Genomic DNA, 22,500 nt, shown 5'->3' on the forward strand with positions numbered 1-22,500 from the left:
TCAATATACATGCCTACACCTCCAGCTGAAAGAGGCGATGGCATGTGTTCAAAATTATAATGCAAAATTGAAGGGTTAAAATCCAAGTTTTCAGACGAGCTATTTATTGTTGTTTCTGTTACGCCTATGATATTAAAATGAAAGTCTAATTCATCTAATAAATGACTTTGAAAATTTTCTAAGTTACGTTTTAGGCTGCGGATATTTGTGTGAATAAACGAAATATTAGAATCTGGGCAAGCATTATTAGCAAATTTCCTTTTTTGTTCAAAAAAACTATGTGGAGAGAAGTATTTGCATCTTGTATTAGAGTAATGAGTGTTAGAATCAGAGTTTCTATCTAAAAAAATATTCAGGGTAAATAAGTCAAGGTCGTAATAACTTGGAAGACGATCAAGATATTTTTTGGTGGGAAGAGAAGAACTGAGAATGTTATTAAATTGGCCATGTGCAGAAATTAGATCGCTGTAATTGTAATATGGAAGCTCGCTTAGGAGTGTTTTGTTTACCTTAGTAGACTGTTTGTTAAAGATCTTATGGAGCAGTGTCATCACCAGAAGATCCTAGGCGAGCTGTTAGTGTAGACAAATCACTTGAATTTTTGATGGCGACCGGACGAGAGCTTTCATTTTTCCTCAGCCAGATGGTGGAGTTCTTGGCCCAGCAAAATGAGAAACGATATCTTTCCTTTATTTTCTTGGCGTCAGATAATAAACTCTGCAATCGTGGGGAAAGGTGATCGTAGATAGCAGCACGATCTAAGGATGAGTTTTCTCGGAGACCAATATCTGCAGGATTGATCCTGGTTACTTCTCTACGGGAAGCCAATACACGATCACGAGCGATGCGCCGGGTAAACTTACAAATAATCGGTTTCGGCCGACCATCGGACGCGTTACGAAATGGCACTCGATGGGCAATGTCAAGGTCATAAGGATGAATTTCAGCTCTAATTGAGCTGAAGATTCTCATGCAAAGTTGCAACGTTTCATCGGCGCTTTCTCGTTGTTTAAGTTCAGGAACACCTACAAGCTTGATGTTATATGAATACGAATATTCCAATACTTGATCCAGTGAAGATGATATTTTATCCACTTAAGATGACAAATGTTTAACAGATTTTTCAATAAGAGACATCTTGTCGTTGACATACTTCTTAACATCTTCTTGGATATTGCTCGGAGTTGCCGTGGTAATTCCCTCTTCAGTAACTTCAGATGAGTTAGTTTGGCCGCCATTTCGGCCAGCCTTAACTTCGTCGCGTAGGTTTTGTAATTCACCAAAAATTTCTTGAATTTTGTCTTTTAACTTGTCATTTTCCAGTTTCAATAATTGGACTGTGTCTTTTACCATTTTGGTCAAGGTTTCAGCAACGTTTTAACTAAAAAAACTGATCAGAGTGAAGAGCTTCGAAATAAACGTCTTGTCTGCTACGCACACATGCGCAGTCATGTGTTTTCTGTCCTTAAGGTCTATTTGGCTATTTAAGACGTTCCAGCTAAAACTGGTTGTTTAATGGCAGAAATCTGGTCTCCCACGCTGGTTAGTCGGGTTGGATTTTCGCCTACTCTGTACGACTGTCCACCGTGTATTATTATGCGGTAAGGGGTCAGCAAGTCTTGGTTTGTTAAAGTTTAAATGATTCTCCATTTTTGGAAAAAATAGGTACAGGAACTTAACGAAGCGGACATGAAGGCCGGACAACACCATCAGAACTTCCCAGGATCCTTTGTATTTGGCTCAGTACTTCTTTATTACAATAAAAACATTTTATGTCAGCTCTAAGAGCTCGGTTTGGTTACTTAAGCCAAGGCCAGATACCAATTATGGTGCTCTGCAATTACCGAAACCACCGTCACCCAATTTTGCGGATTGTATTGTCGGATTGCATTATTTCACGCAAGCACTGGTGGTTCAGTGGTAGAATTCTCGCCTGCCACGCGGGAGGCCCGGGTTCGATTCCCGGCCAGTGCACTCCAACTTCTTGTTCCTTCCAATTCGATTCCCTCCAATATCTCCTAACCTTCAATTTCTAAAGCAGAAAAGTTTTCCATCAAGGAATCAGTCCTCCTTCTGACACACAATCGTATCAGTTTTCTTTCCTATGCGCGTTTTCTTTTTTACTGTAAAATTGCTGTGTTAACCGAGAGGGGATCAGATATTATGCAATTCTCTTTCTCACTAAAGTAATGCGATTCATAATCGGGTAAAAGCTTAAAGCTGACCTAAGAGAAAAACTTTCAAAAGTTTCTCACATTGTCCAAAAGGACCAGTGGTCTTTGGAGGACAACAAATTTGAAATTCAAAATCGCTTCTTCTTTTTGTTTCTGGTGCCAAGAGATCGCAACAACGGCACGCATGCCCGTTGGAACTCCACTCCGTGTTTTGTTGTTGAAAGAGTTCTTGTAAATGGTTGAGTATGAAGATCTCAGAAAAATACTTCGTTTGTATCCTGTGTCATTGCCTTCAAGAATTATACTACAGCAATGGTGGATGTCGTACGGGGTTTCCTCAGCCTGTCGTTGGATCGCCGACTCGTTACAGTTGCGCACTCATCGGATCGTGTTTCCAGCATTGTTTGCTCTGTCCAAAGTTTGAGAAATCACAGTCTTTGTACTCAATACTTTAAGCGATGGCCGTTATTTTTTCTTTAGCAAGAGTGCCTTGGGTGTCAAGAAGAAATACGATTGTAAAATTTAAGTGGGAAACTTGCTAAGATTTATCTCACATCAGTCTTAAGTTATTAGCAATTTTAAATCGTGAATTCCGATCACCAGACCAGAACGTAAAGTTGTTCCATTTCTTTTAGTTTAGCAGAGATAACGTGGTTGAACTAATGTAAGAAATGGTTTCCTCAGCGTCAACAGTGGGCATAGCTCAGTGCTAGAGCATTCGACTGCAGATCGAGAGGTCACCGGTTCAAATCCGGTTGCCCCCTTTAACAGACTTGGTTGTAAGTTGTTTTCTGTCCTTAAGGTCTATTTGGCTATTTAAGACGTTCCAGCTAAAACTGGTTGTTTAATGGCAGAAATCTGGTCTCCCACGCTGGTTAGTCGGGTTGGATTTTCGCCTACTCTGTACGACTGTCCCCCGTGTATTATTATGCGGTAAGGGGTCAGCAAGTCTTGGTTTGTTAAAGTTTAAATGATTCTCCATTTTTGGAAAAAATAGGTACAGGAACTTAACGATGCGGACATCAAGGCCGGACAACACCATCAGCACTTTCCAGGATCCTTTGTACTTGGCTCAGTACTTCTTTATTACGATAAAAACATTTTATGTCAGCTCTAAGAGCTCGGTTTGGTTACTTAAGCCAAGGCCAGATGCCAATTATGGTGCTCTGCAATTACCGAAACCACCGTCACCCAATTTTGCGGATTGTTTTGTCGGATTGCATTATTTCACGCAAGCACTGGTGGTTCAGTGGTAGAATTCTCGCCTGCCACGCGGGAGACCCGGGTTCGATTCCCGGCCAGTGCACTCCAACTTCTTGTTCCTTCCCATTCGATACCCTCCAACATCTCCTAACCTTCAATTTCTAAAGCAGAAAAGTTTTCCATCAAGGAATCAGTACTCCTTCTGACACACAATCGTATCAGTTTTCTTTCCTATGCGTGTTTTCTTTTTTACTGTAAAATTGCTGTGTTAACCGAGAGGGGATCAGATATTATGCAATTCTCTTTCTCACTAAAGTAATGCGATTCATAATCGGGTAAAAGCTTAAAGCACACCTAAGAGAAAAACTTTCGAAAGTTTTTCACATTGTCCAAAAGGACCAGTGGTCTTTGGAGGACAACAAATTTGAAATTCAAAATCGCTTCTTCTTTTTGTTTCTGGTGCCAAGAGATCGCAACAACGGCACGCACGCCCGTTGGAACTCCACTCGGTGTTTTGTTGTTGAAAGAGTTCTTAAAAATTGTTGATTACGAAGATCTCAGAAAAGTCCTTGGTTTGTATCCTGTGTCATTGCCTTCAAGAATTATACTACAGCAATGGTGGATGTCGTACGGGGTTTCCTCAGCCTGTCGTTGGATCGCCGACTCGTTACAGTTGCGCACTCATCGGATCGTGTTTCCAGCATTGTTTGCTCTGTCCAAAGTTTGGGAAATCACAGTCTTTGTACTCAATACTTTAAGCGATGGCCGTTATTTTTTCTTTAGCAAGAGTGCCTTGGGTGTCAAGAAGAAATACGATTGTAAAATTTGAGTGGGAAACTTGCTAAGATTTATCTCACATCAGTCTTAAGTTCGAATCAACAAGTTTTTTGAAACGGATTTCACTATAAAAGTTAACGTTAAAAAACAACGACGTTTCGACCGTTCGACGGTCATTTTCAAGTTGAACAGTAAAAGTTTTGAATGCGTTAAAATATATGTAACCGATTACAAAAATGCTAATAAGATGCTGACCAAAACTCTAAAATATTTACATAGAAACAATACACACACACAAAAGAACAAAATATTGCCGCATGAAGAAACGCTAAGTAAATAACTTCGCGCGTATCGAGTCACTCTGTTTGTTCAGATTTGGTTTAAGTTTGCGAATAAAAAGCATTTCAAAAATCAAGCAGTCAAGTTTACTCTGACATTTCTTTAAAATCTCAAAGTTGTTTCCAATGGAATCCGGATCCCCTCCATGCTCGTCCTTTACGTGGCAGCCGATTGTTGATCGCTTATGTTCCTCCACACGTTGATGTAGGTGTCGACTCGTGAAGCCGACATAGTCTGTATCACACAGACCACACTTGTAATAATAAACAACGTTTTGTTGGTTTACAATTGGAGGTTTGTTCCTTCGGCTTGAAATTTCCTTTGATCTTTCTGCTTACATAAACAGGCTGGACGACGGCATTAATCTTTCGACTAAGATCGCTGAGTTGGTGTCTTACCACATTTGCCGATACGCGCGAAGTTATTTACTTAGCGTTTCTTCATGCGGCAATATTTTGTTCTTTTGTGTGTGTGTATTGTTTCTATGTAAATATTTTAGAGTTTTGGTCAGCATCTTATTAGCATTTTTGTAATCGGTTACATATATTTTAACGCATTCAAAACTTTTACTGTTCAACTTGAAAATGACCGTCGAACGGTCGAAACGTCGTTGTTTTTTAACGTTAACTTTTATAGTGAAATCAGTCTTAAGTTATTAGCAATTTTAAATCGTGAATTCCGATCACCAGACCAGAACGTAAAGTTGTTCCATTTCTTTTAGTTTAGCAGAGATAACGTGGTTGAACTAATGTAAGAAATGGTTTTCTTCAGCGTCAACGGGGGGCATAGCTCAGTGGTAGAGCATTCGACTGCAGATCGAGAGGTCACCGGTTCATATCCGGTTGCCCCCTTTAACAGACTTGGTTGTAAGTTGTTTTCTGTCCTTAAGGTCTATTTGGCTATTTAAGACGTTCCAGCTAAAACTGGTTGTTTAATGGCAGAAATCTGGTCTCCCACGCTGGTTAGTCGGGTTGGATTTTCGCCTACTCTGTACGACTGTCCCCCGTGTATTATTATGCGGTAAGGGCTCAGCAAGTCTTGGTTTGTTAAAGTTTAAATGATTCTCCATTTTTGGAAAAAATAGGTACAGGAACTTAACGAAGCGGACATCAAGGCCGGACAACACCATCAGCACTTTCCAGGATCCTTTGTACTTGGCTCAGTACTTCTTTATTACGATAAAAACATTTTATGTCAGCTCTAAGAGCTCGGTTTGGTTACTTAAGCCAAGGCCATGCCCAGATGCCAATTATGGTGCTCTGCAATTACCGAAACCACCGTCATCCAATTTTTCGTATTGTATTGTCGGATTGCATTATTTCACGCAAGCACTGGTGGTTCAGTGGTAGAATTCTCGCCTGCCACGCGGGAGGCCCGGGTTCGATTCTCGGCCAGTGCACTCCAACTTCTTGTTCCTTCCAATTCGATACCCTCCAATATCTCCTAACCTTCAATTTCTAAAGCAGAAAAGTTTTCCATCAAGGAATCAGTCCTCCTTCTGACACACAATCGTATCAGTTTTCTTTCCTATGCGCGTTTTCTTTTTTACTGTAAAATTGCTGTGTTAACCGAGAGGGGAACAGATATTATGCAATTCTCTTTCTCACTAAAGTAATGCGATTCATAATCGGGTAAAAGCTTAAAGCTGACCTAAGAGAAAAACTTTCAAAAGTTTCTCACATTGTCCAAAAGGACCAGTGGTCTTTGGAGGACAACAAATTTGAAATTCAAAATCGCTTCTTCTTTTTGTTTCTGGTGCCAAGAGATCGCAACAACGGCACGCATGCCCGTTGGAACTCCACTCGGTGTTTTGTTGTTGAAAGAGTTCTTGTAAATGGTTGAGTACGAAGATCTCAGAAAAATCCTTTGTTTGTATCCTGTGTCATTGCCTTCAAGAATTATACTACAGCAATGGTGGATGTCGTACGGGTTTTCCTCAGCCTGTCGTTGGATCGTCGACTCGTTACAGTTGCGCACTCATCGGATCGTGTTTCCAGCATTGTTTGCTCTGTCCAAAGTTTGAGAAATCACAGTCTTTGTACTCAATACTTTAAGCGATGGCCGTTATTTTTTCTTTAGCAAGAGTGCCTTGGGTGTCAAGAAGAAATACGATTGTAAAATTTGAGTGGGAAACTTGCTAAGATTTATCTCACATCAGTCTTAAGTTATTAGCAATTTTAAATCGTGAATTCCGATCACCAGACCAGAACGTAAAGTTGTTCCATTTCTTTTAGTTTAGCAGAGATAACGTGGTTGAACTAATGTAAGAAATGGTTTTCTTTTGCGTCAACGGAGGGCATAGCTCAGTGGTAGAGCATTCGACTGCAGATCGAGAGGTCACCGGTTCAAATCCGGTTGCCCCCTTTAACAGACTTGGTTGTAAGTTGTTTTCTGTCCTTAAGGTCTATTTGGCTATTTAAGACGTTCCAGCTAAAACTGGTTGTTTAATGGCAGAAATCTGGTCTCCCACGCTGGTTAGTCGGGTTGGATTTTCGCCTACTCTGTACGACTGTCCCCCGTGTATTATTATGCGGTAAGGGGTCAGCAAGTCTTGGTTTGTTAAAGTTTAAGTGATTCTCCATTTTTGGAAAAAATAGGTACAGGAACTTAACGATGCGGACATCAAGGCCGGACAACACCATCAGCACTTTCCAGGATCCTTTGTACTTGGCTCAGTACTTCTTTATTACGATAAAAACATTTTATGTCAGCTCTAAGAACTCGGTTTGGTTACTTAAGCCAAGGCCAGATGCCAATTATGGTGCTCTGCAATTACCGAAACCACCGTCACCCAATTTTGCGGATTGTTTTGTCGCAATGCATTATTTCACGCAAGCACTGGTGGTTCAGTGATAGAATTCTCGCCTGCCACGCGGGAGGCCCGGGTTCGATTCCCGGCCAGTGCACTCCAACTTCTTGTTCCTTCCCATTCGATACCCTCCAACATCTCCTAACCTTCAATTTCTAAAGCAGAAAAGTTTTCCATCAAGGAATCAGTACTCCTTCTGACACACAATCGTATCAGTTTTCTTTCCTATGCGTGTTTTCTTTTTTACTGTAAAATTGCTGTGTTAACCGAGAGGGGATCAGATATTATGCAATTCTCTTTCTCACTAAAGTAATGCGATTCATAATCGGGTAAAAGCTTAAAGCACACCTAAGAGAAAAACTTTCGAAAGTTTTTCACATTGTCCAAAAGGACCAGTGGTCTTTGGAGGACAACAAATTTGAAATTCAAAATCGCTTCCTCATGTTTGTGGTTCCAAGAGATCGCAACAACGGCACGCATGCCCGTTGGAACTCCACTCGGTGTTTTGTTGTTGAAAGAGTTCTTGTAAATGGTTGAGTACGAAGATCTCAGAAAAATCCTTGGTTTGTATCTTGTGTCATTGCCTTCAAGAATTATACTACAGCAATGGTGGATGTCGTACGGGGTTTCCTCAGCCTGTCGTTGGATCGCCGACTCGTTACAGTTCGCACTCATCGGATCGTGTTTCCAGCATTGTTTGCTCTGTCCAAAGTTTGAGAAATCACAGTCTTTGTACTCAATACTTTAAGCGATGGCCGTTATTTTGTCTTTAGCAAGAGTGCCTTGGGTGTCAAGAAGAAATACGATTGTAAAATTTGAGTGGGAAACTTGCTAAGATTTATCTCACATCAGTCTTAAGTTATTAGCAATTTTAAATCGTGAATTCCGATCACCAGACCAGAACGTAAAGTTGTTCCATTTCTTTTAGTTTAGCAGAGATAACGTGGTTGAACAAATGTAAGAAATAGTTTCCTCAGCGTCAACGGGGAGCATAGCTCAGTGGTAGAGCATTCGACTGCAGATCGAGAGGTCACCGGTTCATATCCGGTTGCCCCCTTTAACAGACTTGGTTGTAAGTTGTTTTCTGTCCTTAAGGTCTATTTGGCTATTTAAGACGTTCCAGCTAAAACTGGTTGTTTAATGGCAGAAATCTGGTCTCCCACGCTGGTTAGTCGGGTTGGATTTTCGCCTACTCTGTACGACTGTCCCCCGTGTATTATTATGCGGTAAGGGCTCAGCAAGTCTTGGTTTGTTAAAGTTTAAATGATTCTCCATTTTTGGAAAAAATAGGTACAGGAACTTAACGAAGCGGACATCAAGGCCGGACAACACCATCAGCACTTTCCAGGATCCTTTGTACTTGGCTCAGTACTTCTTTATTACGATAAAAACATTTTATGTCAGCCCTAAGAGCTCGGTTTGGTTACTTAAGACAAGGCCAGATGCCAATTATGGTGCTCTGCAATTACCGAAACCACCGTCACCCAATTTTGCGGATTGTATTGTCGGATTGCATTATTTCACGCAAGCACTGGTGGTTCAGTGGTAGAATTCTCGCCTGCCACGCGGGAGGCCCGGGTTCGATTCCCGGCCAGTGCACTCCAATTTCTTGTTCCTTCCCATTCGATACCCTCCAATATCTCCTAACCTTCAATTTCTAAAGCAGAAAAGTTTTCCATCAAGGAATCAGTCCTCCTTCTGACACACAATCGTATCAGTTTTCTTTCCTATGCGCGTTTTTTTTTTTACTGTAAAAATGCTGTGTTAACCGAGAGGGGATCAGATATTATGCAATTCTCTTTCTCACTAAAGTAATGCGATTCATAATCGGGTAAAAGCTTAAAGCTGACCTAAGAGAAAAGCTTTCAAAAGTTTCTCACATTGTACAAAAGGACCAGCGGTCTTTGGAGGACAACAAATTTGAAATTCAAAATCGCTTCTTCTTTTTGTTTCTGGTGCCAAGAGATCGCAATAACGGCACGCATGCCCGTTGGAACTCCACTCGGTGTTTTGTTGTTGAAAGAGTTCTTGTAAATGGTTGAGTACGAAGATCTCAGAAAAATCCTTGGTTTGTATCCTGTGTCATTGCCTTCAAGAATTATACTACAGCAATGGTGGATGTCGTACGGGGTTTCCTCAGCCTGTCGTACGTTGGATCGTCGACTCGTTACAGTTGCGCACTCATCGGATCGTGTTTCCAGCATTGTTTGCTCTGTCCAAAGTTTGAGAAATCACAGTCTTTGTACTCAATACTTTAAGCGATGGCCGTTATTTTTTCTTTAGCAAGAGTGCCTTGGGTGTCAAGAAGAAATACGATTGTAAAATTTGAGTGGGAAACTTGCTAAGATTTATCTCACATCAGTCTTAAGTTATTAGCAATTTTAAATCGTGAATTCCGATCACCAGACCAGAACGTAAAGTTGTTCCATTTCTTTTAGTTTAGCAGAGATAACGTGGTTGAACTAATGTAAGAAATGGTTTTCTTTAGCGTCAACGGGGGGCATAGCTCAGTGGTAGAGCATTCGACTGCAGATCGAGAGGTCACCGGTTCAAATCCGGTTTCCCCCTTTAACAGACTTGGTTGTAAGTTGTTTTCTGTCCTTAAGGTCTATTTGGCTATTTAAGACGTTCCAGCTAAAACTGGTTGTTTAATGGCAGAAATCTGGTCTCCCACGCTGGTTAGTCGGGTTGGATTTTCGCCTACTCTGTACGACTGTCCCCCGTGTATTATTATGCGGTAAGGGCTCAGCAAGTCTTGGTTTGTTAAAGTTTAAATGATTCTCCATTTTTGGAAAAAATAGGTACAGGAACTTAACGAAGCGGACATCAAGGCCGGACAACACCATCAGCACTTTCCAGGATCCTTTGTACTTGGCTCAGTACTTCTTTATTACGATAAAAACATTTTAAGGGAGGCCCGTGTTCGATTCCCGGCCAGTGCACTCCAACTTCTTGTTCCTTCCCATTCGATACCCTCCAACATCTCCTAACCTTCAATTTCTAAAGCAGAAAAGTTTTCCATCAAGGAATCAGTCCTCCTTCTGACACACAATCGTATCAGTTTTCTTTCCTATGCGCGTTTTCTTTTTTACTGTAAAATTGCTGTGTTAACCGAGACGGGATCAGATATTATGCAATTCTCTTTCTCACTAAAGTAATGCGATTCATAATCGGGTAAAAGCTTAAAGCTGACCTAAGAGAAAAGCTTTCAAAAGTTTCTCACATTGTCCAAAAAAACCCGTGGTCTTTGGAGGACAACAAACTTGAAATTCAAAATCACTTCTTGTTTTTTTTTCTGGTGCCAAGAGATCGCAACAACGGCACGCATGCCCGTTGGAACTCCACTCGGTGTTTTGTTGTTGAAAGAGTTCTTGTAAATGGTTGATTACGAAGATCTCAGAAAAATCCTTGGTTTGTATCCTGTGTCATTGCCTTCAAGAATTATACTACAGCAACGGTGGATGTCGTACGGGGTTTCCTCAGCCTGTCGTTGGATCGCCGACTCGTTACAGTTGCGCACTCATCGGATCGTGTTTCCAGCATTGTTTGCTCTGTCCAAAATTTGAGAAATCACAGCCTTTGTACTCAATACTTTAAGCGATGGCCGTTATTTTTTCTTTAGCAAGAGTGCCTTGGGTGTCAAGAAGAAATACGATTGTAAAATTTGAGTGGGAAACTTGCTAAGATTTATCTCACATCAGTCTTAAGTTATTAGCAATTTTAAATCGTGAATTCCGATCACCAGACCAGAACGTAAAGTTGTTCCATTTCTTTTAGTTTAGCAGAGATAACGTGGCTGAACTAATGTAAGAAATAGTTTCCTCAGCGTCAACGGGGGGCATAGCTCAGTGGTAGAGCATTCGACTGCAGATCGAGAGGTCACCGGTTCAAATCCGGTTGCCCCCTTTAACAGACTTGGTTGTAAGTTGTTTTCTGTCCTTAAGGTCTATTTGGCTATTTAAGACGTTCCAGCTAAAACTGGTTGTTTAATGGCAGAAATCTGGTCTCCCACGCTGGTTAGTCGGGTTGGATTTTCGCCTACTCTGTACGACTGTCCCCCGTGTATTATTATGCGGTAAGGGGTCAGCAAGTCTTGGTTTGTTAAAGTTTAAATGATTCTCCATTTTTGGAAAAAATAGGTACAGGAACTTAACGATGCGGACATCAAGGCCGGACAACACCATCAGCACTTTCCAGGATCCTTTGTACTTGGCTCAGTACTTCTTTATTACGATAAAAACATTTTATGTCAGCTCTAAGAGCTCGGTTTGGTTACTTAAGCCAAGGCCAGATGCCAATTATGGTGCTCTGCAATTACCGAAACCACGGTCACCCAATTTTGCGGATTGTTTTGTCGGATTGCATTATATCACGCAAGCACTGGTGGTTCAGTGGTAGAATTCTCGCCTGCCACGCGGGAGGCCCGGGTTCGATTCCCGGCCAGTGCACTCCAACTTCTTGTTCCTTCCCATTCGATACCCTCCAACATCTCCTAACCTTCAATTTCTAAAGCAGAAAAGTTTTCCATCAAGGAATCAGTCCTCCTTCTGACACACAATCGTATCAGTTTTCTTTCCTATGCGCGTTTTATTTTTTACTGTAAAAATGCTGTGTTAACCGAGAGGGGATCAGATATTATGCAATTCTCTTTCTCACTAAAGTAATGCGATTCATAATCGGGTAAAAGCTTAAAGCTGACCTAAGAGAAAAATATTCAAAAGTTTCTCACATTGTCCAAAAAAACCCGTGGTCTTTGGAGGACAACAAACTTGAAATTCAAAATCACTTCTTGTTTTTTTTTCTGGTGCCAAGAGATCGCAACAACGGCACGCATGCCCGTTGGAACTCCACTCGGTGTTTTGTTGTTGAAAGAGTTCTTGTAAATGGTTGATTACGAAGATCTCAGAAAAATCCTTGGTTTGTATCCTGTGTCATTGCCTTCAAGAATTATACTACAGCAATGGTGGATGTCGTACGGATGTCGTTGGATCGCCGACTCGTTACAGTTGCGCACTCATCGGATCGTGTTTCCAGCATTGTTTGCTCTGTCCAAAGTTTGAGAAATCACAGTCTTTGTACTCAATACTTTAAGCGATGGCCGTTATTTTGTCTTTAGCAAGAGTGCCTTGGGTGTCAAGAAGAAATACGATTGTAAAATTTGAGTGGGAAACTTGCTAAGATTTATCTCACATCAGTCTTAAGTTATTAGCAATTTTAAATCGTGAATTCCGATCACCAGACCAGAACGTAAAGTTGTTCCATTTCTTTTAGTTTAGCGGAGATAACATTGTTGAACTAATGTAAGAAATGGTTTTCTTCAGCGTCAACGGGGGGCATAGCTCAGTGGTAGAGCATTCGACTGCAGATCGAGAGGTCACCGGTTCAAATCCGGTTGCCCCCTTTAACAGACTTGGTTGTAAGTTGTTTTCTGTCCTTAAGGTCTATTTGGCTATTTAAGACGTTCCAGCTAAAACTGGTTGTTTAATGGCAGAAATCTGGTCTCCCACGCTGGTTAGTCGGGTTGGATTTTCGCCTACTCTGTACGACTGTCCCCCGTGTATTATTATGCGGTAAGGGCTCAGCAAGTCTTGGTTTGTTAAAGTTTAAATGATTCTCCATTTTTGGAAAAAATAGGTACAGGAACTTAACGAAGCGGACATCAAGGCCGGACAACACCATCAGCACTTTCCAGGATCCTTTGTACTTGGCTCAGTACTTCTTTATTACGATAAAAACATTTTATGTCAGCTCTAAGAGCTCGGTTTGGTTACTTAAGCCAAGGCCAGATGCCAATTATGGTGCTCTGCAATTACCGAAACCACCGTCATCCAATTTTGCGGATTGTATTGTCGGATTGCATTATTTCACGCAAGCACTGGTGGTTCAGTGGTAGAATTCTCGCCTGCCACGCGGGAGGCCCGGGTTCGATTCCCGGCCAGTGCACTCCAACTTCTTGTTCCTTCCCATTCGATACCCTCCAACATCTCCTAACCTTCAATTTCTAAAGCAGAAAAGTTTTCCATCAAGGAATCAGTACTCCTTCTGACACACAATCGTATCAGTTTTCTTTCCTATGCGTGTTTTCTTTTTTACTGTAAAATTGCTGTGTTAACCGAGAGGGGATCAGATATTATGCAATTCTCTTTCTCACTAAAGTAATGCGATTCATAATCGGGTAAAAGCTTAAAGCACACCTAAGAGAAAAACTTTCGAAAGTTTTTCACATTGTCCAAAAGGACCAGTGGTCTTTGGAGGACAACAAATTTGAAATTCAAAATCGCTTCCTCATGTTTGTGGTTCCAAGAGATCGCAACAACGGCACGCATGCCCGTTGGAACTCCACTCGGTGTTTTGTTGTTGAAAGAGTTCTTGTAAATGGTTGAGTACGAAGATCTCAGAAAAATCCTTGGTTTGTATCTTGTGTCATTGCCTTCAAGAATTATACTACAGCAATGGTGGATGTCGTACGGGGTTTCCTCAGCCTGTCGTTGGATCGCCGACTCCTTACAGTTCGCACTCATCGGATCGTGTTTCCAGCATTGTTTGCTCTGTCCAAAGTTTGAGAAATCACAGTCTTTGTACTCAATACTTTAAGCGATGGCCGTTATTTTTTCTTTAGCAAGAGTGCCTTGGGTGTCAAGAAGAAATACGATTGTAAAATTTGAGTGGGAAACTTGCTAAGATTTATCTCACATCAGTCTTAAGTTATTAGCAATTTTAAATCGTGAATTCCGATCACCAGACCAGAACGTAAAGTTGTTCCATTTCTTTTAGTTTAGCAGAGATAACGTGGTTGAACTAATGTAAGAAATAGTTTCCTCAGCGTCAACGGGGGGCATAGCTCAGTGGTAGAGCATTCGACTGCAGATCGAGAGGTCACCGGTTCAAATCCGGTTGCCCCCTTTAACAGACTTGGTTGTAAGTTGTTTTCTGTCCTTAAGGTCTATTTGGCTATTTAAGACGTTCCAGCTAAAACTGGTTGTTTAATGGCAGAAATCTGGTCTCCCACGCTGGTTAGTCGGGTTGGATTTTCGCCTACTCTGTACGACTGTCCCCCGTGTATTATTATGCGGTAAGGGGTCAGCAAGTCTTGGTTTGTTAAAGTTTAAATGATTCTCCATTTTTGGAAAAAATAGGTACAGGAACTTAACGATGCGGACATCAAGGCCGGACAACACCATCAGCACTTTCCAGGATCCTTTGTACTTGGCTCAGTACTTCTTTATTACGATAAAAACATTTTATGTCAGCTCTAAGAGCTCGGTTTGGTTACTTAAGCCAAGGCCAGATGCCAATTATGGTGCTCTGCAATTACCGAAACCACGGTCACCCAATTTTGCGGATTGTTTTGTCGGATTGCATTATATCACGCAAGCACTGGTGGTTCAGTGGTAGAATTCTCGCCTGCCACGCGGGAGGCCCGGGTTCGATTCCCGGCCAGTGCACTCCAACTTCTTGTTCCTTCCCATTCGATACCCTCCAACATCTCCTAACCTTCAATTTCTAAAGCAGAAAAGTTTTCCATCAAGGAATCAGTCCTCCTTCTGACACACAATCGTATCAGTTTTCTTTCCTATGCGCGTTTTATTTTTTACTGTAAAAATGCTGTGTTAACCGAGAGGGGATCAGATATTATGCAATTCTCTTTCTCACTAAAGTAATGCGATTCATAATCGGGTAAAAGCTTAAAGCTGACCTAAGAGAAAAACTTTCAAAAGTTTCTCACATTGTCCAAAAAAACCCGTGGTCTTTGGAGGACAACAAACTTGAAATTCAAAATCACTTCTTGTTTTTTTTTCTGGTGCCAAGAGATCGCAACAACGGCACGCATGCCCGTTGGAACTCCACTCGGTGTTTTGTTGTTGAAAGAGTTCTTGTAAATGGTTGATTACGAAGATCTCAGAAAAATCCTTGGTTTGTATCCTGTGTCATTGCCTTCAAGAATTATACTACAGCAATGGTGGATGTCGTACGGATGTCGTTGGATCGCCGACTCGTTACAGTTGCGCACTCATCGGATCGTGTTTCCAGCATTGTTTGCTCTGTCCAAAGTTTGAGAAATCACAGTCTTTGTACTCAATACTTTAAGCGATGGCCGTTATTTTGTCTTTAGCAAGAGTGCCTTGGGTGTCAAGAAGAAATACGATTGTAAAATTTGAGTGGGAAACTTGCTAAGATTTATCTCACATCAGTCTTAAGTTATTAGCAATTTTAAATCGTGAATTCCGATCACCAGACCAGAACGTAAAGTTGTTCCATTTCTTTTAGTTTAGCGGAGATAACGTGGTTGAACTAATGTAAGAAATGGTTTTCTTCAGCGTCAACGGGGGGCATAGCTCAGTGGTAGAGCATTCGACTGCAGATCGAGAGGTCACCGGTTCAAATCCGGTTGCCCCCTTTAACAGACTTGGTTGTAAGTTGTTTTCTGTCCTTAAGGTCTATTTGGCTATTTAAGACGTTCCAGCTAAAACTGGTTGTTTAATGGCAGAAATCTGGTCTCCCACGCTGGTTAGTCGGGTTGGATTTTCGCCTACTCTGTACGACTGTCCCCCGTGTATTATTATGCGGTAAGGGCTCAGCAAGTCTTGGTTTGTTAAAGTTTAAATGATTCTCCATTTTTGGAAAAAATAGGTACAGGAACTTAACGAAGCGGACATCAAGGCCGGACAACACCATCAGCACTTTCCAGGATCCTTTGTACTTGGCTCAGTACTTCTTTATTACGATAAAAACATTTTATGTCAGCTCTAAGAGCTCGGTTTGGTTACTTAAGCCAAGGCCAGATGCCAATTATGGTGCTCTGCAATTACCGAAACCACCGTCATCCAATTTTGCGGATTGTATTGTCGGATTGCATTATTTCACGCAAGCACTGGTGGTTCAGTGGTAGAATTCTCGCCTGCCACGCGGGAGGCCCGGGTTCGATTCCCGGCCAGTGCACTCCAACTTCTTGTTCCTTCCCATTCGATACCCTCCAACATCTCCTAACCTTCAATTTCTAAAGCAGAAAAGTTTTCCATCAAGGAATCAGTCCTCCTTCTGACACACAATCGTATCAGTTTTCTTTCCTATGCGCGTTTTCTTTTTTACTGTAAAATTGCTGTGTTAACCGAGAGGGGATCAGATATTATGCAATTCTCTTTCTCACTAAAGTAATGCGATTCATAATCGGGTAAAAGCTTAAAGCTGACCTAAGAGAAAAACTTTCAAAAGTTTCTCACATTGTCCAAAAAAACCCGTGGTCTTTGGAGGACAACAAACTTGAAATTCAAAATCACTTCTTGTTTTTTTTTTCTGGTGCCAAGAGATCGCAACAACGGCACGCATGCCCGTTGGAACTCCACTCGGTGTTTTGTTGTTGAAAGAGTTCTTGTAAATGGTTGATTACGAAGATCTCAGAAAAATCCTTGGTTTGTATCCTGTGTCATTGCCTTCAAGAATTATACTACAGCAATGGTGGATGTCGTACGGGGTTTCCTCAGCCTGTCGTTGGATCGCCGACTCGTTACAGTTGCGCACTCATCGGATCGTGTTTCCAGCATTGTTTGCTCTGTCCAAAGTTTGATAAATCACAGTCTTTGTACTCTATACTTTAAGCGATGCCCGTTATTTTTTCTTTAGCAAGAGTGCCTTGGGTGTCAAGAAGAAATACGATTGTAAAATTTGAGTGGGAAACTTGCTAAGATTTATCTCACATCAGTCTTAAGTTATTAGCAATTTTAAATCGTGAATTCCGATCACCAGACCAGAACGTAAAGTTGTTCCATTTCTTTTAGTTTAGCAGAGATAACGTGGTTGAACTAATGTAAGAAATAGTTTCCTCAGCGTCAACGGGGGGCATAGCTCAGTGGTAGAGCATTCGACTGCAGATCGAGAGGTCACCGGTTCAAATCCGGTTGCCCCCTTTAACAGACTTGGTTGTAAGTTGTTTTCTGTCCTTAAGGTCTATTTGGCTATTTAAGACGTTCCAGCTAAAACTGGTTGTTTAATGGCAGAAATCTGGTCTCCCACGCTGGTTAGTCGGGTTGGATTTTCGCCTACTCTGTACGACTGTCCCCCGTGTATTATTATGCGGTAAGGGCTCAGCAAGTCTTGGTTTGTTAAAGTTTAAATGATTCTCCATTTTTGGAAAAAATAGGTACAGGAACTTAACGAAGCGGACATCAAGGCCGGACAACACCATCAGCACTTTCCAGGATCCTTTGTACTTGGCTCAGTACTTCTTTATTACGATAAAAACATTTTAAGGGAGGCCCGTGTTCGATTCCCGGCCAGTGCACTCCAACTTCTTGTTCCTTCCCATTCGATACCCTCCAACATCTCCTAACCTTCAATTTCTAAAGCAGAAAAGTTTTCCATCAAGGAATCAGTCCTCCTTCTGACACACAATCGTATCAGTTTTCTTTCCTATGCGCGTTTTCTTTTTTACTGTAAAATTGCTGTGTTAACCGAGACGGGATCAGATATTATGCAATTCTCTTTCTCACTAAAGTAATGCGATTCATAATCGGGTAAAAGCTTAAAGCTGACCTAAGAGAAAAACTTTCAAAAGTTTCTCACATTGTCCAAAAAAACCCGTGGTCTTTGGAGGACAACAAACTTGAAATTCAAAATCACTTCTTGTTTTTTTTTCTGGTGCCAAGAGATCGCAACAACGGCACGCATGCCAGTTGGAACTCCACTCGGTGTTTTGTTGTTGAAAGAGTTCTTGTAAATGGTTGATTACGAAGATCTCAGAAAAATCCTTGGTTTGTATCCTGTGTCATTGCCTTCAAGAATTATACTACAGCAATGGTGGATGTCGTACGGGGTTTCCTCAGCCTGTCGTTGGATCGCCGACTCGTTACAGTTGCGCACTCATCGGATCGTGTTTCCAGCATTGTTTGCTCTGTCCAAAATTTGAGAAATCACAGCCTTTGTACTCAATACTTTAAGCGATGGCCGTTATTTTTTCTTTAGCAAGAGTGCCTTGGGTGTCAAGAAGAAATACGATTGTAAAATTTGAGTGGGAAACTTGCTAAGATTTATCTCACATCAGTCTTAAGTTATTAGCAATTTTAAATCGTGAATTCCGATCACCAGACCAGAACGTAAAGTTGTTCCATTTCTTTTAGTTTAGCAGAGATAACGTGGTTGAACTAATGTAAGAAATAGTTTCCTCAGCGTCAACGGGGGGCATAGCTCAGTGGTAGAGCATTCGACTGCAGATCGAGAGGTCACCGGTTCAAATCCGGTTGCCCCCTTTAACAGACTTGGTTGTAAGTTGTTTTCTGTCCTTAAGGTCTATTTGGCTATTTAAGACGTTCCAGCTAAAACTGGTTGTTTAATGGCAGAAATCTGGTCTCCCACGCTGGTTAGTCGGGTTGGATTTTCGCCTACTCTGTACGACTGTCCCCCGTGTATTATTATGCGGTAAGGGGTCAGCAAGTCTTGGTTTGTTAAAGTTTAAATGATTCTCCATTTTTGGAAAAAATAGGTACAGGAACTTAACGATGCGGACATCAAGGCCGGACAACACCATCAGCACTTTCCAGGATCCTTTGTACTTGGCTCAGTACTTCTTTATTACGATAAAAACATTTTATGTCAGCTCTAAGAGCTCGGTTTGGTTACTTAAGCCAAGGCCAGATGCCAATTATGGTGCTCTGCAATTACCGAAACCACCGTCATCCAATTTTGCGGATTGTATTGTCGGATTGCATTATTTCACGCAAGCACTGGTGGTTCAGTGGTAGAATTCTCGCCTGCCACGCGGGAGGCCCGGGTTCGATTCCCGGCCAGTGCACTCCAACTTCTTGTTCCTTCCCATTCGATACCCTCCAACATCTCCTAACCTTCAATTTCTAAAGCAGAAAAGTTTTCCATCAAGGAATCAGTCCTCCTTCTGACACACAATCGTATCAGTTTTCTTTCCTATGCGCGTTTTATTTTTTACTGTAAAAATGCTGTGTTAACCGAGAGGGGATCAGATATTATGCAATTCTCTTTCTCACTAAAGTAATGCGATTCATAATCGGGTAAAAGCTTAAAGCTGACCTAAGAGAAAAACTTTCAAAAGTTTCTCACATTGTCCAAAAAAACCCGTGGTCTTTGGAGGACAACAAACTTGAAATTCAAAATCACTTCTTGTTTTTTTTTCTGGTGCCAAGAGATCGCAACAACGGCACGCATGCCCGTTGGAACTCCACTCGGTGTTTTGTTGTTGAAAGAGTTCTTGTAAATGGTTGATTACGAAGATCTCAGAAAAATCCTTGGTTTGTATCCTGTGTCATTGCCTTCAAGAATTATACTACAGCAATGGTGGATGTCGTACGGGGTTTCCTCAGCCTGTCGTTGGATCGCCGACTCGTTACAGTTGCGCACTCATCGGATCGTGTTTCCAGCATTGTTTGCTCTGTCCAAAGTTTGATAAATCACAGTCTTTGTACTCTATACTTTAAGCGATGCCCGTTATTTTGTCTTTAGCAAGAGTGCCTTGGGTGTCAAGAAGAAATACGATTGTAAAATTTGAGTGGGAAACTTGCTAAGATTTATCTCACATCAGTCTTAAGTTATTAGCAATTTTAAATCGTGAATTCCGATCACCAGACCAGAACGTAAAGTTGTTCCATTTCTTTTAGTTTAGCAGAGATAACGTGGTTGAACTAATGTAAGAAATAGTTTCCTCAGCGTCAACGGGGGGCATAGCTCAGTGGTAGAGCATTCGACTGCAGATCGAGAGGTCACCGGTTCAAATCCGGTTGCCCCTTTAACAGACTTGGTTGTAAGTTGTTTTCTGTCCTTAAGGTCTATTTGGCTATTTAAGACGTTCCAGCTAAAACTGGTTGTTTAATGGCAGAAATCTGGTCTCCCACGCTGGTTAGTCGGGTTGGATTTTCGCCTACTCTGTACGACTGTCCCCCGTGTATTATTATGCGGTAAGGGCTCAGCAAGTCTTGGTTTGTTAAAGTTTAAATGATTCTCCATTTTTGGAAAAAATAGGTACAGGAACTTAACGAAGCGGACATCAAGGCCGGACAACACCATCAGCACTTTCCAGGATCCTTTGTACTTGGCTCAGTACTTCTTTATTACGATAAAAACATTTTAAGGGAGGCCCGTGTTCGATTCCCGGCCAGTGCACTCCAACTTCTTGTTCCTTCCCATTCGATACCCTCCAACATCTCCTAACCTTCAATTTCTAAAGCAGAAAAGTTTTCCATCAAGGAATCAGTCCTCCTTCTGACACACAATCGTATCAGTTTTCTTTCCTATGCGCGTTTTCTTTTTTACTGTAAAATTGCTGTGTTAACCGAGAGGGGATCAGATATTATGCAATTCTCTTTCTCACTAAAGTAATGCGATTCATAATCGGGTAAAAGCTTAAAGCTGACCTAAGAGAAAAACTTTCAAAAGTTTCTCACATTGTCCAAAAAAACCCGTGGTCTTTGGAGGACAACAAACTTGAAATTCAAAATCACTTCTTGTTTTTTTTCTGGTGCCAAGAGATCGCAACAACGGCACGCATGCCCGTTGGAACTCCACTCGGTGTTTTGTTGTTGAAAGAGTTCTTGTAAATGGTTGATTACGAAGATCTCAGAAAAATCCTTGGTTTGTATCCTGTGTCATTGCCTTCAAGAATTATACTACAGCAATGGTGGATGTCGTACGGATGTCGTTGGATCGCCGACTCGTTACAGTTGCGCACTCATCGGATCGTGTTTCCAGCATTGTTTGCTCTGTCCAAAGTTTGAGAAATCACAGTCTTTGTACTCAATACTTTAAGCGATGGCCGTTATTTTGTCTTTAGCAAGAGTGCCTTGGGTGTCAAGAAGAAATACGATTGTAAAATTTGAGTGGGAAACTTGCTAAGATTTATCTCACATCAGTCTTAAGTTATTAGCAATTTTAAATCGTGAATTCCGATCACCAGACCAGAACGTAAAGTTGTTCCATTTCTTTTAGTTTAGCGGAGATAACGTGGTTGAACTAATGTAAGAAATGGTTTTCTTCAGCGTCAACGGGGGGCATAGCTCAGTGGTAGAGCATTCGACTGCAGATCGAGAGGTCACCGGTTCAAATCCGGTTGCCCCCTTTAACAGACTTGGTTGTAAGTTGTTTTCTGTCCTTAAGGTCTATTTGGCTATTTAAGACGTTCCAGCTAAAACTGGTTGTTTAATGGCAGAAATCTGGTCTCCCACGCTGGTTAGTCGGGTTGGATTTTCGCCTACTCTGTACGACTGTCCCCCGTGTATTATTATGCGGTAAGGGCTCAGCAAGTCTTGGTTTGTTAAAGTTTAAATGATTCTCCATTTTTGGAAAAAATAGGTACAGGAACTTAACGAAGCGGACATCCAGGCCGGACAACACCATCAGCACTTTCCAGGATCCTTTGTACTTGGCTCAGTACTTCTTTATTACGATAAAAACATTTTATGTCAGCTCTAAGAGCTCGGTTTGGTTACTTAAGCCAAGGCCAGATGCCAATTATGGTGCCCTGCAATTACCGAAACCACCGTCATCCAATTTTGCGGATTGTATTGTCGGGTTGCATTATTTCACGCAAGCACTGGTGGTTCAGTGGTAGAATTCTCGCCTGCCACGCGGGAGGCCCGGGTTCGATTCCCGGCCAGTGCACTCCAACTTCTTGTTGCTTCCCATTCGATACCCTCCAACATCTCCTAACCTTCAATTTCTAAAGCAGAAAAGTTTTCCATCAAGGAATCAGTCCTCCTTCTGACACACAATCGTATCAGTTTTCTTTCTTATGCGTGTTTTCTTTTTTACTGTAAAATTGCTGTGTTAACCGAGAGGGGATCAGATATTATGCAATTCTCTTTCTCACTAAAGTAATGCGATTCATAATCGGGTAAAAGCTTAAAGCACACCTAAGAGAAAAACTTTCGAAAGTTTTTCACATTATCCAAAAGGACCAGTGGTCTTTGGAGGACAACAAATTTGAAATTCAAAATCGCTTCTTTATGTTTGTGGTTCCAAGAGATCGCAACAACGGCACGCATGCCCGTTGGAACTCCACTCGGTGTTTTGTTGTTGAAAGAGTTCTTGTAAATGGTTGAGTACGAAGATCTCAGAAAAATCCTTGGTTTGTATCCTGTGTCATTGCCTTCAAGAATTATACTACAGCAATGGTGGATGTCGTACGGGGTTTCCTCAGCCTGTCGTTGGATCGCCGACTCGTTACAGTTGCGCACTCATCGG

General features: G+C 41.6%; 1 protein-coding gene and 24 non-coding genes across 25 annotated transcripts; 24 read left to right on the plus strand and 1 right to left on the minus strand.

Annotated features, from left to right (window-relative positions):
- Window positions 1-534: 534 nt before the first annotated feature.
- On the minus strand, window positions 535-1,238 carry LOC138053539 (uncharacterized). The gene is made up of 2 exons (XM_068900163.1): window positions 1,154-1,238; window positions 535-1,094 (listed from the first exon to the last, which is right to left on the minus strand). The coding sequence occupies exons 1-2, from the start codon at window positions 1,236-1,238 to the stop codon at window positions 535-537; spliced, it is 645 nt and encodes a 214-aa protein (XP_068756264.1).
- Window positions 1,239-1,903: 665 nt separating this feature from the next.
- Window positions 1,904-1,974, plus strand: Trnag-gcc (transfer RNA glycine (anticodon GCC)). The gene has a single exon. It is a non-coding gene; the product is annotated as a tRNA-Gly (tRNA).
- Window positions 1,975-2,866: 892 nt separating this feature from the next.
- Window positions 2,867-2,938, plus strand: Trnac-gca (transfer RNA cysteine (anticodon GCA)). The gene has a single exon. It is a non-coding gene; the product is annotated as a tRNA-Cys (tRNA).
- Window positions 2,939-3,409: 471 nt separating this feature from the next.
- Trnag-gcc (transfer RNA glycine (anticodon GCC)) lies at window positions 3,410-3,480 on the plus strand. Its single transcript has one exon. It is a non-coding gene; the product is annotated as a tRNA-Gly (tRNA).
- A 1,792-nt stretch (window positions 3,481-5,272) lies between these two features.
- Trnac-gca (transfer RNA cysteine (anticodon GCA)) lies at window positions 5,273-5,344 on the plus strand. Its single transcript has one exon. It is a non-coding gene; the product is annotated as a tRNA-Cys (tRNA).
- A 477-nt stretch (window positions 5,345-5,821) lies between these two features.
- Trnag-gcc (transfer RNA glycine (anticodon GCC)) lies at window positions 5,822-5,892 on the plus strand. The gene has a single exon. It is a non-coding gene; the product is annotated as a tRNA-Gly (tRNA).
- An 892-nt stretch (window positions 5,893-6,784) lies between these two features.
- Trnac-gca (transfer RNA cysteine (anticodon GCA)) lies at window positions 6,785-6,857 on the plus strand. The gene has a single exon. It is a non-coding gene; the product is annotated as a tRNA-Cys (tRNA).
- A 471-nt stretch (window positions 6,858-7,328) lies between these two features.
- Trnag-gcc (transfer RNA glycine (anticodon GCC)) lies at window positions 7,329-7,399 on the plus strand. Its single transcript has one exon. It is a non-coding gene; the product is annotated as a tRNA-Gly (tRNA).
- Window positions 7,400-8,287: 888 nt separating this feature from the next.
- Window positions 8,288-8,359, plus strand: Trnac-gca (transfer RNA cysteine (anticodon GCA)). Its single transcript has one exon. It is a non-coding gene; the product is annotated as a tRNA-Cys (tRNA).
- Window positions 8,360-8,830: 471 nt separating this feature from the next.
- Window positions 8,831-8,901, plus strand: Trnag-gcc (transfer RNA glycine (anticodon GCC)). Its single transcript has one exon. It is a non-coding gene; the product is annotated as a tRNA-Gly (tRNA).
- Window positions 8,902-9,798: 897 nt separating this feature from the next.
- On the plus strand, window positions 9,799-9,870 carry Trnac-gca (transfer RNA cysteine (anticodon GCA)). The gene has a single exon. It is a non-coding gene; the product is annotated as a tRNA-Cys (tRNA).
- A 1,266-nt stretch (window positions 9,871-11,136) lies between these two features.
- On the plus strand, window positions 11,137-11,208 carry Trnac-gca (transfer RNA cysteine (anticodon GCA)). The gene has a single exon. It is a non-coding gene; the product is annotated as a tRNA-Cys (tRNA).
- Window positions 11,209-11,679: 471 nt separating this feature from the next.
- On the plus strand, window positions 11,680-11,750 carry Trnag-gcc (transfer RNA glycine (anticodon GCC)). The gene has a single exon. It is a non-coding gene; the product is annotated as a tRNA-Gly (tRNA).
- An 881-nt stretch (window positions 11,751-12,631) lies between these two features.
- Window positions 12,632-12,703, plus strand: Trnac-gca (transfer RNA cysteine (anticodon GCA)). The gene has a single exon. It is a non-coding gene; the product is annotated as a tRNA-Cys (tRNA).
- Window positions 12,704-13,174: 471 nt separating this feature from the next.
- Window positions 13,175-13,245, plus strand: Trnag-gcc (transfer RNA glycine (anticodon GCC)). Its single transcript has one exon. It is a non-coding gene; the product is annotated as a tRNA-Gly (tRNA).
- Window positions 13,246-14,133: 888 nt separating this feature from the next.
- Window positions 14,134-14,205, plus strand: Trnac-gca (transfer RNA cysteine (anticodon GCA)). The gene has a single exon. It is a non-coding gene; the product is annotated as a tRNA-Cys (tRNA).
- A 471-nt stretch (window positions 14,206-14,676) lies between these two features.
- On the plus strand, window positions 14,677-14,747 carry Trnag-gcc (transfer RNA glycine (anticodon GCC)). Its single transcript has one exon. It is a non-coding gene; the product is annotated as a tRNA-Gly (tRNA).
- Window positions 14,748-15,628: 881 nt separating this feature from the next.
- Window positions 15,629-15,700, plus strand: Trnac-gca (transfer RNA cysteine (anticodon GCA)). Its single transcript has one exon. It is a non-coding gene; the product is annotated as a tRNA-Cys (tRNA).
- A 471-nt stretch (window positions 15,701-16,171) lies between these two features.
- Window positions 16,172-16,242, plus strand: Trnag-gcc (transfer RNA glycine (anticodon GCC)). The gene has a single exon. It is a non-coding gene; the product is annotated as a tRNA-Gly (tRNA).
- Window positions 16,243-17,135: 893 nt separating this feature from the next.
- Trnac-gca (transfer RNA cysteine (anticodon GCA)) lies at window positions 17,136-17,207 on the plus strand. The gene has a single exon. It is a non-coding gene; the product is annotated as a tRNA-Cys (tRNA).
- Window positions 17,208-18,473: 1,266 nt separating this feature from the next.
- Trnac-gca (transfer RNA cysteine (anticodon GCA)) lies at window positions 18,474-18,545 on the plus strand. Its single transcript has one exon. It is a non-coding gene; the product is annotated as a tRNA-Cys (tRNA).
- A 471-nt stretch (window positions 18,546-19,016) lies between these two features.
- Window positions 19,017-19,087, plus strand: Trnag-gcc (transfer RNA glycine (anticodon GCC)). Its single transcript has one exon. It is a non-coding gene; the product is annotated as a tRNA-Gly (tRNA).
- Window positions 19,088-19,979: 892 nt separating this feature from the next.
- On the plus strand, window positions 19,980-20,051 carry Trnac-gca (transfer RNA cysteine (anticodon GCA)). The gene has a single exon. It is a non-coding gene; the product is annotated as a tRNA-Cys (tRNA).
- Window positions 20,052-21,304: 1,253 nt separating this feature from the next.
- Trnac-gca (transfer RNA cysteine (anticodon GCA)) lies at window positions 21,305-21,376 on the plus strand. Its single transcript has one exon. It is a non-coding gene; the product is annotated as a tRNA-Cys (tRNA).
- A 471-nt stretch (window positions 21,377-21,847) lies between these two features.
- Window positions 21,848-21,918, plus strand: Trnag-gcc (transfer RNA glycine (anticodon GCC)). Its single transcript has one exon. It is a non-coding gene; the product is annotated as a tRNA-Gly (tRNA).
- Window positions 21,919-22,500: the final 582 nt, after the last annotated feature.

The sequence above is a fragment of the Montipora capricornis genome, chromosome 6 (genome assembly GCF_036669925.1).
Source record: "Montipora capricornis isolate CH-2021 chromosome 6, ASM3666992v2, whole genome shotgun sequence".
Taxonomy (NCBI): domain Eukaryota; kingdom Metazoa; phylum Cnidaria; class Anthozoa; order Scleractinia; family Acroporidae; genus Montipora; species Montipora capricornis.

What these genes read in the sequence shown, in the direction of transcription:
- LOC138053539 (XM_068900163.1), bottom strand. Translation starts at nt 1,238, where the DNA reads ATGGCGGCCAAACTAACTCATCTGAAGTTACTGAAGAGGGAATTACCA. An exon ending in ATCCAAGAAGATGTTAAGAA is followed by an intron (nt 1,095 to 1,153) that starts GTATGTCAACGA and finishes TGTCATCTTAAG; the next exon opens with TGGATAAAATATCATCTTCA.